The sequence below is a fragment of the Gekko japonicus genome, unplaced genomic scaffold (assembly GCF_001447785.1).
Source record: "Gekko japonicus isolate JY-2015 unplaced genomic scaffold, Gekko_japonicus_V1.1 scaffold652, whole genome shotgun sequence".
NCBI classification, from domain to species: domain Eukaryota; kingdom Metazoa; phylum Chordata; class Lepidosauria; order Squamata; family Gekkonidae; genus Gekko; species Gekko japonicus.
Window position 1 is genome coordinate 28,861 of NW_015173143.1, and position 18,613 is coordinate 47,473.

Consider the following 18,613-nt stretch of genomic DNA (forward strand, 5'->3'; position numbering starts at 1 on the left):
CAAGACAATGCAAAAGTTGGAGGTACTTTGCTTCAGGTTATATTCATAAATCAATTGGGTATCAAATAACAATGTAAATCAGGTGTAGAAACACATAATAGATAAACAGTTCTCAACAGCTTAAAAGTTCCAGTCTTAGTAGATCATTATCCAGTCTTAGTAGATCATTATCCCTTCAGCCAATTAAAACCATGCAGACTGTCAAAGAGTGCTACTTCCACTTATCCTCTCTAAAATTTCAGACTGCCCATATCTTTAGCTTTCATTGAACATTCAAGATAATGTAGGAATTAAAATACTTTGCTTCAGATTATATTCATAAATCAATCGGATATCAAATAGTCGTGTAAATCAGGTACAAGGCACACAGTAAATAAACAGATCTCATCAGCTTAAAAGTTCCAGTTTTGGCTATCTTTATCTCTTCCGCTAATAAAGCCATGCTAACTGTCAAAGAGTGCTACTTCCATTTGTTTATAAAATTTAAATTTCTCTTGCTTTCTTTGAAAATGTCTCATCAAAATCGTTGTTCTTTTGTGTCTTTGATTTTTGAATGTCTCATTCTCTTCTGGCCTGTTTGTGTATGAAAACAGCCTACGTCGTCCATATTATGTCCAATCCACTCATCAAAGCAGTGGCTAAAAAAGTCTCTTATTGTAGCTATTGAGTGTTTTTCCTCTTGTGTAGAAACTGATGTCATCTGATTTTGTGTCTCTGTAATCTCTTCCTCAAAACAATCCCAATACTCTCCGAGAGCTTCCATAACAGCATTTGTGATTTTTTCCGTCAATTGACTTTTTAAACAGTCCCGTTGTCATCTGAGAACAGTTGTATATTTTCATCTGTCCTAGAATCCTTCATCTCAAATGGAGCTGTGAGAGCCATCTCACTCCTTAACAGACACAACATTCACAGCATAATTGCGCATAGAGAGACACAGACAAAGAAACTGCTGCTCAGTGCCATTTCGGCGTAACTTTTAGCCTGTTTCACTTTCAATAGCATCATCAACATCAAAGTTCTTTAAGAGTGAAATAAGTTTCTGTAACAATATTTTCCAAATAGCAGGTAGAACATTTCAAAATGTTGTTTTTCCCCTGCGTGTTTGATGTAATAAAATCCAAAACTTTGTGTGGCCGCCAGACAGATTTATAGGGGCAATCAAGTGTCTGTTTACGAGCTTAACGATTAAAGTAGAAGATAAGGTTGCTTACGGAGTCTTCGCCAAAATGATTTGTGGTGAGGTATGGAGGCTCTTGTTTGGGGCTTGAATGTAGCTTTCCAACTGCGAACTGCTGTGACCGGTCCTTCTGGAGCTTCTGTTTCAAGACGAACTGAAACTTCACCTACTGTTGTCGCAAACAGGGAGCTCAGTTCAAGTCTTCTGCTTCCAGTTTCCTACTCCCAAGGAACTGGTGGACCCTTGTCAAATCTGGAGGAGTCCAGAAATGTCAAGAAAGTCCCCTATAAAGACTCCAAAGGTTGGTGAGATCCAGAGCTCTGGATTCTCAGACCACCTTGCTACTCCATCGCCCCTCCTCAATATTCTGATTGATTCTTAACTCATCAGTGGGTGTGGTTATTCAAGCCTGGATAGTTTAAAAGAGAGCCTGTTGCTCTCCTGTTTGTGTTCATTCTTGTCTTGTCCAAATAAAGCTGAACCACTTGTTAATGAGCTGCCTGAAGTCTCATACTTAACAGTTCCTATCTGTACCTTGTGGCTAATAGCCACTGATTGATATCTGCTCCATATGTTTATCCAATTCTCTCTTGAAGTCGTCCATGTTTGTAGCCGCCGCCACCTCCTGTGGCAGTGAATTCCATGTGTTAATCATTCTTCGGGTGAAGAATTACTTCCTTTTATCTGTTCTAACCCGACTGCTCAGCAATTTAATTGCGTGCCCATGAGTTCTTGTATTGTGAGAAAGGGAGAAAAGTACTTCTTTCTCTACCTGCTCTATCCCATGCATAATCTTGTAAACCTCAATCATGTCACCCCTCACTCGTCGTTTCTCCAAGCTAAAGAGCCCCAAGTGCTTTAACCTTTCTTCATAGGGAAAGTGTTCCAACCCTTTTATCATTCTAGTTGCCCTTTTCTGCACTTTTTCCACTGCTATAATACCCTTTCTGAGGTTTGGTGACCAGAATTGTACACAGTATTACTATTGGGGTCACACCATCAATTTATACAGGGGCATTATGATACTGGCTGATTTGTTTTCAATTCCGTTCCTAATAATCCCCAGCATAGCGTTGGCCTTTTTTATTCTAGTTGCACACTGACTCAACATTTTATTTGAGTTATCTGCTACGACTCCAAGATGTCTCTCTTGGTCTGACTCTGTCAGTTTGGACCCCATCGAAGTGTATTTATAGTTAGGATTTTTGGAGGACATTTTGTATAATGAAATTTGACTTGATTCTGTTTTCTCTTATAATGTTTAAATTATTCTTAAAATACAGTTTAAATATAGATTAAAAGAATTAATTCTGAGATTTTTACAAGGTTATGGAGATAATCTTAAAAATAATTTACGCAATAGTCAAATCTAGACTCCTTCACAACTTTAACACTACTAGCTTTTTTCGCTCACAAGGCAGAATTTCTGCTCACAACACTGTGGCGCTTAGAGGGCATATTGGTAAGTGGCAGATGAGGGTAAAGTGATAATAGTCCTTCCCCCACCCCCCTCTGGATCACCATACATGCACATTTCTTGCTCAAGACTGATCCAGAATTAAACACACAAATTTGTCACTGATCTGTGCTTAAGAGGGCACAATACTAACTGTGCTAACCTAAGCAGAGCTATGCCCATCTAAGTCAGTTGGCTTCAGTATAGTTAGAATGTTTTAACTTTGCTTAAAATGGCACTGTAAATCCCAGTGAAATCAATTAAAAAGTTCAGTTGTGGCTAACTGAAATCCATTGTTTTGGGATTTAGTCCTCATTTGGTGTAGTGGTTAAGTGTGTGGACTCTAATCTGGGAGAACTGGGTTTGATTCCCCACTCCTCCACTTGCACCTGCTGGATGACCTTGGGCAAGCCATAGTTCTGTCGGAGCTGTTCTTGAAAGAGCAGTTCTTGAAAGAGGTCTCTCAGTCCCACTTACCTCACAGGGTGTCTGTTGTGGGGAGGGGAAGGGAAAGGAGTTTGTAAGCCGCTCAACCCCGAGTGAAGGGCAGGGTATAAATCCAATCTCCTCCTCCTCCTCCTCCTCCTCTTCTTCTTCCAGCTCTGTTCTCCATATTAAGTTATCCATTATGACAATATCAAAGTCTGAAATCTAAATTAAGTATGAACATTCTGAAAATATTTTCAGTTCCTAGTGTCAGCAGTGGCTACCAGTTGGATTCCCTTGGATTTTCTGAGGTGCAGAAATCATCTCAGTGTGACTATTCCTTATGTGAAAAAGTTGAATCATAAATGAGTCTCCAGATGGTAGACTTGCAATTTATCTTCTAAAAATGATAAAACAAAACCACTTGAGATGTTCTAATTTAGGCATGTTTTCACAAGACCACTTTATCATGATAATTTTTTCATCCTAAAATGATTGTATAAATTGGCTTCCAATTTAGTGACACATTTTCATTGAAAATTCTCTTTAAAAATCCTCCATTATATATCATGTAGGAATCTTATGAAAGGATCTGTTACGGCAGGGTTGCTCCATAAATTGAAATAAATTCTTATTTGCATTTGAGTATTTTTTCCCAAATGTGTTTTGTGACAACATATATGAATACTGAAATAACTCTCCTGTTAGACATCAGAAGAGGAACCCTCTGAAAAAGATGCCTTCCAACCTGGACGCAACATTGTCGCTGCAGGATATGCCTTGTACGGCAGTGCTACACTGGTGGCTCTTTCTACGGGGCAAGGAGTGGACTGCTTCATGCTGGATCCGGTACTCCACAAATACTACTGACTATTGATAATATTCCCTTCTTCTTCTTTGGATAGAGTTCTGCAAACATTTTAACTCCCTGTGAAAACTATCCCTTGTTTTGACAATTCTTGACCAGCAAGCAAGAGTATACATTTTTGTAGCATGGCTCTATGGTAACCATTCCAAGAGAGGGGGATACTTCTTGTCCTCCATCAGAATTGTGTTCATCATATCATCTTGCCATGATGGAATAATGTGGACCACATCATCACTGATTAGCTAGAATGACTTAGCCGGCAAGAAAGAGTACTTTGAAAACTAATTGGCAGGGAAGCAGCAGTTGTTTGTGGTGGGGGAAGGAAGGAGGGAAACATTCCAAGGCTTTATTTGCATAGCCAAACGTTCACTGATGAAAATTTGGCAGTATTTTACAGTGCAATCCTAAATAGAGTTACACCTTTCTACAGCCATTGAAGTCAATCCTAACTCTGTTTTTGTATTGCACTGTAAATTGTTCTTTCTCACCATTCTGCTAGTATCATAGAAATGTAATTTGCCCTTCAGCACCAGATTCTCTCTGAGGTTCCCCCCCCATAAAGTTACAGGTGACTTATGGTGACCATAGGGTTTTCAAGGCAACCATAGGGTTTTCAAGGCAAGAGATGTTTAGAGGTGGTTTGCCATTACCTGCCTCTGTGTTATGACCCTGGTATTCCTTGGTGGTCCCCCATCCAAACACTGACCAGGGCCAACCCTGCTTAGCTTCCAAGGTCTAACAAGACTGGTTTAGCCTGGACTATCCAGGCCACGGTGAGGTGTCCTTATAGAGTGCAAATTATGAACCCTAGATCCGATGATCTGATGGTTGACTTGTCCAATAAAGGGTATGTATGGCCAGCAACTTTCTACAATTCTAGCCTTGAGCTTTTAAAGTTAACACTAAATCAGCCATGTATCAAGAATGTATCAAGAAAAGCATGTAGTTTTGCTTGTGCACAGTTTGGTGCCAGTGTTACAGTTAGAACAGACAGAGAAGTAGAGGGAATCAGACAGAGACAGAACACAGAAGTCATTTTCAGACATTGTAAAATGGGATAATGAACTCAGATGGGGAGGAGCATGGGGAAGAGGTGTGCCACAACCAATATAAAGAAACCAAGTGTATTCACACTGTGTACACTTGTGTGTGATCAGAAACTGTTTTTTTGCTTTTTCAGAGCTTCTGTTCACACACACACAGATGCATACACTGGTACATAAACTCTGTACATATATACCAATGAATGAGTGAAAATTGGGGGTGGAGCTTACCACCACAGTTCCACTCCCATCAACATGAATCCACTCTCCTCCCTTAGACTGTCTGTTAAGGTCTAGACAGGGTTTGGAAGTATCAGCTGGCTGCAGGTGAAGCATCTTAAATGTAATGCATGGCTGATGCAATGGTATATGTGGCAGGCAAACTGATGGCAGGCAGGCTTCTATTGTGCTTGGCTAGTGAACCTTGTAAAACTAATGTTCCAACAAGCTACCATAAGTCTCCATTGTTTCTTCACATGAAGTGCTGATCCTGGAACTATGAGGGTAGCATGATTCACCTTCAGTTTAAACTTTTAATGGCCAGTTGTTGTTCAAGTGTTGACTTTTTGTAGCTGGCATAGCCTGAAACGCCATTGAAACAGGACCCCCCATGACTTTTATTGCTGTAGATGGCTTGTTCCTAAAGCTATGTTTGAGGATTTGGTATGCAATAAGAGTTTTTTAAATGGCCTCCCTTCACTGCACTTTGTTGAAACTTTCCTCTTACAATTTACTAGAATAACATAGCTACTGGCATATGGTTAATTCTCCATATCAGCTGAAATGCTTATACTACTGTAAATGTTGGCTGTATCGATTACTGTAAACTAGTTTATCGCCTCCCAAATGATGAGTGATAAGGGACTTAACAAAAAAGGTATAATGGTCCGTAACAGCTGGAGATCTGTCCTAAAATTTTGGCATGTGCCAAAGAAATAGTAGTTAAAAGTTTGAATTTGTGAGACATGCAACAGAGAACACAATGATCATTGTTGCTGTCTTGCAATATGATGCAGGACTGGTGGCTAGGTGTCTGCTTACTTCTAGTATATTCTGCTTGTAAGCAGGTATTACAAAGACAACATAAATCTCTCCAGTGTTCTCTCATGCAAAGCAAATGAACAGTGCCATCCTAAACAGAGTCACACCCTTCTAAGGCCACTGACTAATTCAATGGCAGTGTTAATCCTGAAAGTTGTAGATTCTTGCTGCTCAGGAGCCTGGGAAATGCAGCACAATGCATTAATAATGCGGTCCTAGACAGAGTTAGTCAATGGGCTTAGAAGGGTGTAACTGCTTCATCAATGATATATATTTTTAAAACCCTCAGGAAATCAAGGTGTCCTTAATAGCATGTATTAATTGATGTTCCCAACTATTCTATAGGCTCTTGGTGAGTTCATTTTGGTGGAAAAAGATGTGAAAATCAAGAAGAAAGGGAAAATTTACAGCCTTAATGAGGGCTACGCCAAGTACTTTGATCCTGCCATGACAGAGTATTTGCAGAAGAAGAAATTTCCAGAGGTAATAAGCCATTTTTTCTGTGCCATTTTCAACAGATGTTATTGCCATTTGTTAAGCTTAATCAATGTGATCACCCTTAAAAGAAAAGTGGTCAATTTTAGCATTTAACAGCACACAAATCCTGCCTAGGTAATGTTACTCAGTTTGGTTCTCCCTGGCTCTTTATCTGGTCCATTAAATTAATCTCCAATATAGGTAATATAAAGGGCTTAATAAAGGATACAACAAAATGTGGCTTTGCAGTTGAATATACTTAACAGATTTTGTGTTTGAATTTTTCTGTGATCAGAAATAGGTAACTTCTAAATATCCCATACATGAAATAACAATCTCTTTACTTCATCAGATGCATGAAGTGATTGCTTCACTGAGTAAACCAACATATAATGAGCACAGATAAAAGAAGGAGGGAAGCAATGTTTTCACAAAGTGAAGACAAAAGGCCAAGTGGTTCCAGAAATAAGTATGTCACATTAAAAAGGTAAAGGTTTCCCTTGCTCGAAAGCCAGTCGAGTCCGACTAGCAGAGCACAAATAGGCTCCAGTCAACAGAGAAGAGATCTAATCAGTAAGAGCTGAGGAACTGGCAAAGCTTGGTCACTAAATTCATTACCAGTTGGGAATGGATTGATCCCACTCTGAGTTGATCATTTACAGTTGATTGGAACTCATTTTCATTGGTGTTCTGAATAGGAATCTTTTGTACCGTTGGCTTTTTGGCATTTCTTAGTAATCTCTCTTCTCCTCAACTAGAAGCAAATATTTCATGTTTCTTCTTTGATACATTTGTTTAGTTTTTTAAGGTGCCACCAGATTCTTTGCTAGTTTTACTACCACAGACTAATGGATTTAACCATGCATTGCAAACAAAATTGGATCGCCAGAGAAAAAGAAATCCAAACTTTGGACTGGAATGTAACTACTGTGAACAGAAGGAGTTAATAGAAGCAGTTCTTCCCTGGCATTCCCTGTGTACAGGTGCTCAAACATCTGCCAGCTAGCTCACCAGCTTTTTTGGCCCCCGTCACACGGGATTAGATCCGCAAGAGGGACGGATCAGGGGTGCATCAAGTGGCCGAGATCACACCGCAATATCTGGGAAGCGGCGCACACCCATCCCCGATCTGTCTCTTCCGGCCAAAGATGTGGATAAAAAAAGCCCCTAGAAAACACTAGTACCTACCGGAAAATCCGCTGCAGGGACGGTCGTCTGATCGCCGGCGCACCCGTCTCTCCTGCAGCATGCGACGTCCTGCCAAACTGTGCATACACACGCATGCGCAGCGTGCTTGCCTCGCTCTCCGGTACGTGGCTTCCTCCCGGCATCTGATCATGCGTGGCGGCTGGGGGATCTATCTGATCCTGCTGCAGTGGTTCTCTTTTGATGCGGCTCAAAAAAGCCGCACTTTAGCCGTGCCTTTTCCCCCAGTGTGACCAGGGCCTTTATTTATTTATTTAAAACATTTATTAGCCTGCTTGCTACCTTATAGGAACTCAAGGTGGCTTACAATGTAAATAATAATATGACAGAATACATAAAAACCAGTAGTTATAAGTCTATTAAAACTGTCAGTAGGCAGAAGAACTAATCAAATGTTGTCATGAATAAAACTGTCTTCAGCTGCCTCCTAAAGACTGAGTCTGAGGAGCTGGGCACACCTCCTTGGGGAGGGTGTTCCATAGCCATGGGGGTGCCACTGAAAAGCCTGTCTTTTATGTGCTCACCAGACAAGATTCTTTGGTTGATGGAACAGTCAAGAGGGCTTGTCCTTGTGATGTTAGTTCCTGGGCAGAAACATATGGGAGAAGACGGTCCTTCAGATGTTCTGGTCCCAAGATATGTAGGGCTTTAAGGAGCAAAACCAACACCTTGAATTGGGCTTGGGAGTGGATCGGAAGCCAGTGTAATTAGTGTAGGACTTGAGGTCTCATTATCCTGGTAACTGGCCCCAACCAGCAGTCTAGCTGCAGCATTCTACACTAGCTGAAGCCTCTGAATACTCTTCAAGAGTAGCCTTGAGTAGAGTGCATTGCAATAGTCCTGTCTAGATGTAACTAAGGCATGGGGCACTATCAAGCAGTATTCAAGAGGAGTGTCACCCCACCTTTGATGGCGGAGATCTCAAGTCCCTGGTCTGTCTTTCTAGTAACCCAGAGCACCTCTGTCTTGTCAGGATTACGTTTCAGCTTACTCTCATCCAGCCTAGGTAAGTTTTGTGGCAAGCAAGTAGAACACAGAGAGCACTGAGGCAGGAATTATATCTAAATAACAAAGAAGATTCTATTTATTTACAGGTTGGTTTTAAAGAACAGTGCAGCAGCCTAGGTCTCCAGATAATCAAAGGAGAAACCTGGCTGAGGCACATAAGTTTAAGCTAGCTACAGCTTCAGAATGTGGTTTGAGGTTGTTTTTTTTTTAACATTTTCAGCTACAAACAGGCTTTCACTGACTAACCACTAGGTTGGATCCTTTCATACACACAGGATTCCACCCACACCAGCCTGCTCTTTCCCAAGAATCAGAGACTGACAGACCTAACAACTGGGCACTCTATTCTTTCCCAGAGGTAAACTACTCTGCCATACTACCACGCAGAGCCACCCTTCAAACTGTCTGCTGTTTTGCTGAGACAGACTCCAGACTGCCCTCTACCTGAGGCAGATCCAGACTCTGAACTCCCTCCTGCTGTGCTTCCCTCCAACATTCCATCCCTCCTCTGAAAGGTGATTGGTTGCTGAATAAGCACTCCCATAGTGGCTGTTTTTCCCTTCAGGGGAAGGTCAGCCTTCTCACTGTCACAGGTTGTGTCAGTAACAATGTCCAAACCAAACTGAAAACAAATCAGTCACTTCATTACCTCTCACATGCCTACAATTAAAGGGAAAAACAACAGACAACAGCATTACCACTGTTTCTCAATTTGCTCCACTGAATATCTGTTGAGATCCTGTGGTTCAATAAAGCCAGCAGAGATTATACAAGCTGGTTTAAGACAGTGTTATTTATGACAGAAATCTGGGAAGTATTTATTATTTGAAGTATTATAATACTAAAGTATCGGAGTAAGAAGAAGCTTTGATGACTCAGACTAATTTGCCATCTAGTCGAGTATCCTATTTCCCAGTGTGGCTAACTAGAGACCCTCAGAAGGCTCACAAACAGGCAGCCAATAAGCCATTGATTGCCAGCTCTCTGTTGGGAAGAACCTGGAGATTTGCAGACGGGGGGGGTGGGATTTGGGGAGGGAAGGGACCTCCGCTGGGTATGATGCCATAGAGCCCACCCTCCAAAGCAGGCCTTTTTTCAGGGGAACTAATCTTAGTTATCTGGAAATCAATTGTAATAGTGGAAGATCTCCAAGTGCCACCTGGAGGTTGGCCATGTTATTGATGATCGCCCATGAATCTGTCTAATTTCCTCATCAGATCTCAGAAGCTAAGCAGGGTTGGCCGTGGTTAGTAGTACTTGGATGGGAGACCACCAAGAAGCCCAGAGTTACTATGCAGAGAATGTCTCTTGCCTTGAAAACCCTAAAGGGTCACCATAAGTTGTCTATGATTTGAGGGCACTTTCTGCCACCAAACCAGTGGCTATCACTACCTTTTGTGGCACTGAGTTCCATAAGTTAATTATGAATTGTGCAAAGAAAGGTTTTTTTTTTAATTGATCCTAAATCCACTGCCCATCAATTCATGGTGTATACCAGTTCTCTCTACTCCTGTTTATAAACTTCTATCATAACCCCTCTTCAGAGAAAAAGGCATAAATCCTATTGCTCAAAAAAACTTTAATGGCTGCATGTTAGGATGGAATTTAGATACAACACCTTTGTCAGCAAACCGGGTGGCAGTCCTGTTTGCCCCACAGTCATCACCATCATTGTGGTATTCAGAAGCTTCCTGTTGATGCTGAACAGATCAGAGGTAGAGTTACTTTTGAGCTGCCACCAGCAATGCTCCCTCTAAGGTACGGAGTCTTGTGAGCAAAAATTCTCCTTTGTGAGCTACCAGCATGAAAGTTGTGAGTGAACGATTTGGCTGCTGCATAAATTAGTTTGCTCTGGAGCCCTCCTTCCTGAACAGAGACAAAAATCTGTGAGCTGGAGGCTGAAGAACTGTGAGCTGGCTCACACTAACTCAGCTTAGAGGGAACACTGGCCACCAGTGGAAGCTTTAATCATAGTTAAGATCCTCATCCACTTATTTTGTCGGAATGAAACCAAATATAAAACCTGGACTTGGACTTATTAAAGGACTTATGGAGGGTGCAGTGGTTAGGTGGTAGAGCATCTGCTTTGCCTGCAGAAGGTCCCAGGTTCCATCCCTGACGCCCTCAGTTAAAAATAGCAGATGATGGGAAAGACATTTCTCTGCTTGAGACTCTGGATAACTGCTGCTGGTCAGAGTAGACAATGCTGAGCAAGACGAACCAACTATTTGAGATGGTTTAAGGCATTTCCATGTTTCCAACCCATCTCCATGTAGTATGTAAATCTGTATCCAAGGCTTTCAAGTATTTTGAAATATTGAATCAATTAATTATTTAAACTCTTTAGCTATGTTTTTAAAATGGGTGACAGTTCTTTTTCCTTTGGTTAATTTCTTGTTTAATTTAGAAATATTTTAACCAGCTTTTCAGCTGATTCAGCCCCTGAAATTGCTTGCAGTGAAATAGATCAATATGACAATTTTATTTACTTGTTTTTATTTAATTAATTTATATCCCACCCTACCCCAGGAATTGGCTCATTTAAATTTAAATTTAAAATACACAAAACATTTAAACTCAACTAACAAAAATCAAACCATAAAAAATGAAAGCAGACCAGCAAGGACAGCAAAACTCAGGATGAAGCGGGGGGGGAATCAGCAACAAAACTAGAAATTAGATTTAAAGGTCAGCCTAATCCACACATATCTTCTGAAACAAAGTATTTTGACCGGGCAGCCACCTGAAACTAGAAGCGATAGAGCAGAAAAAGCCCCTCAGGAACAGAATTCCAGTAGTCTTGATGCCTCCCTCAAAAAGCCCCTGACACATATGACACCCAGTTTGACTCTGATGGCAGGCAGACACAGGGCAGGGCCTCTATTGGCAATATAAAGACCTTAGTAGGTTCATATAGGAATGAAGATAATTTTTATCAATTGTAAAATGATTTCTGCATGGTAATATGTGGCAAAAATTAAGGTTGCTATACAGAACGTTATTAAAGAAAATAAAACTTGAACAGAATCTATCGTAGACCCGGTCTTTCTCTAAACCAACGTAAAACCTCTAGTAGTTGACTGAAGCCTGGTTGTGCTATAAGAGATTGAAGATAGGGCAGGAAATGAACTGTATACACATGCAGCTCATGTTAGGATAGTTTCCCTTTACTTCTGTGGTTGGTACTTCCTCCTTAAAATACAGGTGCAAAACAATACAGCATATCTGAACAGAAAGAAGGAAAAGAGCAGAACATATCACAAGGGGAATCTGGATATTCTTGTATCAAGAGCCCTCTTGAGTTTAAACATGAGAATCCCTTATGATATTTTATACCCAATCTCACAAATGGTGGGTATGACTTTCAATTTGAGCGTTTTGGAAAAATCAAATGGTCTCTGGAGATCTGTAGTCATAAACCCTTTCTGAGAACCAAATTAGACAGGATTGCATCTTTATGGCCTCCACGAGGATGCTACCATTTTAAAGTGATTTTAAAATGCTGTGGGGCCCCAATCCTGACTGTGCCTGTAGTGCCACAGGCTGAGGCACTCTTCTCCCTGCTCTGATGAACGGAGCTTTTACTCTTAAAAGCTTATACCCCCAAATCTTGTTGGTGTCTAAGATGCTATTGGATAGGGTTGCCAGCCTCCAAGTGGGAGCTTTTACAACTGATCTCCAGCAGACAGAGATCAGCTCCCCTGGAGAAAATGGCTGCTTTGAAGGTTGGTCTCTATGGCATTGTACCCTGCTGAGGCCCCTCACCTCCCCAAACCCCGCCCTCTCCCAGATCCACCCTCAAAGTCTCCAGGTATTTTCTTTTTTTTCCCCCTTCCCCCCGAGGGGAGATTTTTATTGATTTTTTGCAGACTACAAACTATAACTGAAAATATGGGGAGGGGGACTACATCTAGGGAGAAAGAAAAAGACCCACTACTAACTAAAAACCCAAGAGTAGGAGATCAATACATCAGCTTATCCCCATGCTATTTTCAAAAAGCTAATAATACAATGAACATCGTTGGTTATGATATATTTTCTAATTCTCAGTTTGTATGGACTTTTGGGGGCAGCCGCCCCCTTTTCAGAGAGGGAGTCCTCGTCCAAAGACCCCAAACCCAACTTGCCATCAGATTTGCTTTCTTCTTCTTCCTTTTTGTCCTCAGCTGGTTCCCCAAGCTGTGTTCGCAAAAAGTCACATGCTTTAAGAACAGAGTCAATCTTTTCTTTTTTATCGTGGAGTTTGAAAGTGATGCCTTCTGGAATTTGCCATCTATAACTGATGCCATTTGTTTGTAAGAAAAGGATTAGTTCTTTATAGTTCTTTCTCTTCTGCCTTATATCAAATGGAATGTCTTTTAGAATCCTGATGTTGTTGTCCCCAATTTTCAAGGGTGTTCCCGTCATTGCTTTCAAGATAGCATCTCTTACATGTCTCTTCGAGAATCTGACTACTATTTCTCCAGGCACATTATTTTTCTTGATGTATGATGAATAGGACCTGTAGACCACATTCATCTTGCTGTAGAAGTATTCCGCTGTCAAATCTGTCATTGGGGCTATTGCTTCACTCAGCCGTTGCTTCAGATTCTCTCCTCTGATTTACGGGACCCCTTGAAACCATAGGACCAAATTTGCTTTCTCCATTTGTGGCTGTAAAAGTTTTGACTCTTCCATAGCTTGCTTCATTTTCAGCTTTTGCACCTTTTTCTTAATTTTTTTAGTATTGGCGTCCATTTCCTTCACCTTCTCTCCCATTTGCTCCGTTGCTTTTAAAGATTGAGTCAATTGTAACTGCTGTGATGCCAAACTCTCCCCAATTATTGAGAGTTGTTGCTTAATACTAGTCATTTCATCCAGCAGAGGATGCAAGGAATCAGCCAGCAATTTTAAGAGCTCAGCAGTCTCCTCTGTTCGAGGACTGCCCACTAGTTTTGGTTTCAACAGCTTTTGTTTCTCCAGTTTCTTCCCCGCCATCTTTTTGGATTTGTTTACTTTTTAAAAAGTTGCTAAAGTCTCTGATATTTGCCCAAACACTTATCTGCGCTCTGGTAAGTCTCTTAAAACAGATTTAATCACTTATTTTTCCACTCCCCCCTCTTTCCGTCCGTGTTTCATCTATGTATTTGGGAGGAACCCCTCCCCAGCTCGCTTTGCCATCGCTCTTTAAGGGGGGCAGCTTTCTTTATAAATCTTCGTGCTCGCTTCAACCCGACTCACAGTTCGTTGTTGGCCAGCCGGCCTCACTCGGCATCATTTTTTTCGCCCAATCGCCAATGCTTGTCCCGGTCAGCAGCACTGGTACCATATGGTCACTCAGCAGCAGGACCTTTGGGGCGGAGGAGCGCCTCAATTCTCCGGCATCGCGCCATCGAAGAGGTCACCTTTCAAAAGTCCCCTGGCTGGGAGCCTTTTACCAAGGCTCTGGGGGGGGGCGCGACCCGTTGCACCCCCTCCCACATGCTGGTGTGCAGTTCACATCCCCAGAGTGTCTGGGAGATGCGTCTGCCTGCGTGTCACCATAAACCGGAAGCATTGTCTCCAGGGATTTTCCAACCCAGACCTGGCAACCCTACTAGTGGACTTGAATCTAGCTGTTTAATTGCAGACCAACATGGCTACCCTCTGAAACTATGCTGTACCCCATGCCTTATCAAGAGTGCTACTCCCCCCCCCCAGCTGATTCGGCACTTGAAAAGGCACTGGGGGGGATGGGACAAGAGCACAGCATTTTAAAGTCACTTTAAAATGGTGGCATCCTCATAGTGGCCTCACAGCATTTTAAAGTCACTTTAAAATGGTGGCAGCATCCTTGTAGTGGCCACGAGGACACTATCATGTCTAGTTTGACCCTGAGAGTCTAATAATAAGTTATTCCCCCACTATTCCTAATGAACATAAAACCATTCCAAGCTGCCAGGTTATATCTATTCCATTTGTCATCTGAAACTTGTCAGAGTCTAACCAGCATCTGTGGCTTGGCATATGACAAAAAGAGAAATGAAGATTTCAGTGGAAGACTGCACAAGGCTAGTACTGGGCTGCCAAAGAGAAGTGAAACCATCTTTTAGCTTTCCTCTAAGGGCCAAACTTCACATTACTCAGGATATTTGTAATAGGATCTCACAAAGCCTTCTTTCAAACTAGAAGCATGGGGGCCGAAAGTGGGCTAGACCTATAGCTTTGGAAGAAGAGGAAGGTGGGCTTTACTGTTAACAATCTTTGGATGGGAATGTCTGTTACTGCAGTGAGGAGACGAAGGCAGGTACAATATAGGCAACGCTCCCTCCTTCCTTATCATGACCAATGGCAGCTTGAAGGGGTTGAAAGGATTACCATTCCTCCCACCACACCACGATCCCATTCCGGTTCAAGGCTCCTGTGAATGCTTTTTAGTCTGTAAAAAAATGTGAAGGGAAACGTTCATGGATTTCCTGAATATTGTGCAGCTTGGCTCTGAATTCCTTGCAACTTTTCAACAATGTTCTTAAACTGCTGCCCAAATTATGTGTTAAGAAGATCATGGGACAGCCTCCAACCAATTTATTCAATGCAAAACAAGATGTGTGATATGGTATCATAAGATTCAGAGTTTTCCTGACTCTTTTGTACTTCATTGGATGCTGCTGAAGGGACAACTCTGAATCTAATGATGCCACATAATCCCAGAGAGCTCTAAAGTTTACTACAGGCTTAATCCCAATCCGATCCTATGCATGTTTACCAGAAGTAAACCCCAGCTACCACAGTGTGCTTTATTGCCAAGTGAACCTCAGTTAGCTATGAACTTGAAAGTATCCACAGTTTGCTGACCCTGTTAAATTACAGGCTATTAAAAGGATACAGAATTATATTTAGCAGAGCCAACAGAATGGCTTATATTTGTAACAGAGACTCTTAACATAATATCTACCACCTACCCACCTTAAAATGTTTGCTATACATTCTGATCCTATGTCTAATTACTCTGTTGTGAATCCCACTGAGTTCTATGAGAATTATTCATAGGTCAGCATGCATAAGACTGTAGCCTGAACAAGACAAAAAGCAAAGATGTAAAGCTCAAAGTACCCTTTCATTTAAAACAAATTGGGAGTTTTCCTAGCTTGCAATAATGAGACACTGAAGCAGGGGTCTAATTGTGATTTGCTTCTACAGAAGCAAGTAGAAGAATCATAAGGAAGACACTAAGAAAGACAAAAATTAGCCTAATATTTGATCTACAAATCAATGTCTTATCGGTCTCTCTCATTGTTAATGTATTTGACCTACTTAAGATGTCAAACCCTCACCTGGAGACAGAGCCGGGTCTCCAAATGCCCTAAGGTGCTGAAAGAACCACATTGCCTTCTGCCTCTGCCCTCCATCGTCCAGCAGGCACTGGTTGTCACATGATATGGTGAGTGAGTAGAGGGGAGCAGCAGCTGCATCCTCTCTCACTATCTCTAAGCAATGATCTGGCAACCATTATCTTGTTAACTAATTGAATGTTTCCTTATTTCCCTCAGTCCACAAATGTTTGCCTCATGCAGGGAGTTGACTTTTCATTTGATTGCATTGTTAGGGATACAGATGATCTCTTTCTCAATCGAGTTCCAAAAATGTACGTGAATTAATGCTGTCTGTTTTACAGGATGGTAGTTCTCCTTATGCTTCCAGATATGTAGGCTCCATGGTGGCTGATGTTCACCGTACTCTTGTATATGGTGGGATCTTTATGTACCCTGCTAATCAGAAGAGTCCAAAAGGAAAGGTAACTTTTTTCATCCTAAGCTTCTGGGTGCTGAATTGCATTTGCACATATTGTGATAACAGAGCTTACTTTGATAGTATCAAAGAGACACTAAAGCTGAGTGTTTTAGTTCAGAATTGTTTTTTATGGGAGCTCTTTCTGCTGTTGTGGGATCCTTCTCTTCTGCAGTAATGTTGTGTTTTTACAGTTAAGTGCTGGTTTTCACATAACACCTGTGAAGGGTAGAGACAGATGTAACTGTTTAAGTGTAGTGGGGGTGAACATGCTTTTACTGCCTAGGAAACACACACACACAAACACACAATTTTGTGGGTGGGGGAGCAAACTCCAAATATTTTTTGCAAGTTTTCGGTGCATCCAGCAAAAGTTCTGAGATGGGAGGCTATTGGTTAAGCATCTGCATCAGTACTGACACATATCAAGATCAGCAAAGACTGAAAAACTCAGGAAATAGGTAAATTAACACCCTGTGAAAAGCGTACAATCTTTTATTCATGCAAGATTTAGTTTTTAAAAACCTGTCAGTCAGAGGAGACAATAAAGCATCAGTGACAAATCATCCAATTGCTTTGAATTTCAAGAAATTTCTTTAGGATAACCTTAAGCTACCTCTTCTGGAAAACAGAATAAGAGTTGCCTATTTGTTTATTTGAATGTATCTAAATAAATAGTTAAAATAAGAAGTATAGTGCTGACAGATACCCTGAATGTAATTCATGAAACTGTGCAAGCTACTGAAAAGTCCTTTTATTGCTTTCTGACCTAATTCAGAACCTCATTTTTTGTAGCTCCGGCTTCTCTATGAGTGCAATCCCATGGCATTCATCATTGAGCAGGCAGGAGGAATGGCTACCACAGGAACAGAAGCAGTGCTGGATGTGAAGCCAGAGTCGATTCACCAAAGAGTCCCTTTTATCCTTGGCTCTCCAGAGGATGTTCAGGAATACCTTGACTGTGTACAGAAACACCAGAAAAGTAGCTAGTAGTCATCAGAAGGTTCCCATCTGGCTGTTCCATAACCCACATGAGAAAAGCTTGGAATACAGAAATGAGAAAAATTTCACCCAGTTGTCAGTAATAGGAATTGTCACTTCTTGTTTGTTTTTCCAGTTCCCTTTCTGCCAGCATAAAATATAAGACTTCTAGTCTCATTTTCTGTAATACAAGAATGAAAACAAAGTTTAATTGGTAACAATTTCTCTCCTTTCCCCAAATAAAACATTTTAACAGCCGGGGTCAACCTTACATCTTGCATCAGTTCTCCTAATTTTCTGCTGCACATGTTTCTTTCCCAGTAGACCACATTACACCACCAGTCTTGTGACCAGTGAGGTCATATACTTATCTTCTTAATTATATTAGCCTTTGGTACTTGATCAAAACAAGAATGCAGTTGTCTTCTACTATCAGTCCACATTGGTTTGACTCTTGCGTAGCCACCAATGCATGATCCTGCTTAGTGCTGATTAGGATTGAGACTCTTGTATGTGTTTTGCTACCTAGTGCTTACTTAGTAGATCATTCTCTACACAGGGATTTTGCTTCTTGTTTACGTTGCTGACTCATATGTTCTAAAGCTGCACTTGTTTTTTTCCTAAGGGGAAAATGTGCTGCAAAACAACATTCTTGTACCTTAAAAGATGCCCTATAACACTTGGCTGTTAATTTCAAAGTCACCATACTTCAACAGAAAGATTTCAAATGAGTCTCTATTGTGTCATTGCTAAACTAGAATCTATCAGCAACTTAGTTTTCCATTTGAGTTCATTGGAACTTCTATTGTTCCATTTTTACTGCTAAATTAGTGTAGAGATAGCTGTTAAAATGGCTCACTTTTTCTTATCTGCACTTCTGTGAGTTACTTGCCCTCCCTTCACACACTAAGTAATATGACCCCATTTGGGTTCTATTGACTCCCTAGCATGCCATCTAAATCAGTAGTACTCACTCTGCAAAGAGCCACATTTGCAATTACTATCTACCAAAAGAGCCACATGACTATTGTCCACCCATCATATACATCCCCAAAACATACACACACAGGCATGCACAAATGCACAATAATATAAGAAAATCTGTTAATACTAGATATATAACTATAAACTTTTTAGTTACCAAAATACATTTGAGCATGTAGGGCTGTCTCTCCCCATCA

General features: G+C 41.2%; 1 protein-coding gene across 1 annotated transcript in view; it reads left to right on the forward strand.

Annotated features, from left to right (window-relative positions):
* The window catches only part of LOC107119723 (fructose-1,6-bisphosphatase isozyme 2), a 23,498-nt gene extending 5,721 nt beyond the window's left edge, over positions 1-17,777 (forward strand). Inside the window, exons 4-7 of the mRNA XM_015422297.1 lie at positions 3,771-3,911; positions 6,360-6,497; positions 16,339-16,458; positions 17,247-17,777. Of these exons, the coding sequence (XP_015277783.1) occupies positions 3,771-3,911; positions 6,360-6,497; positions 16,339-16,458; positions 17,247-17,441 (594 nt within the window). The 3' untranslated portion in view covers positions 17,442-17,777. The remainder of the gene's footprint in view (positions 1-3,770; positions 3,912-6,359; positions 6,498-16,338; positions 16,459-17,246) is intronic.
* The last annotated feature ends 836 nt before the right edge of the window (positions 17,778-18,613 follow it).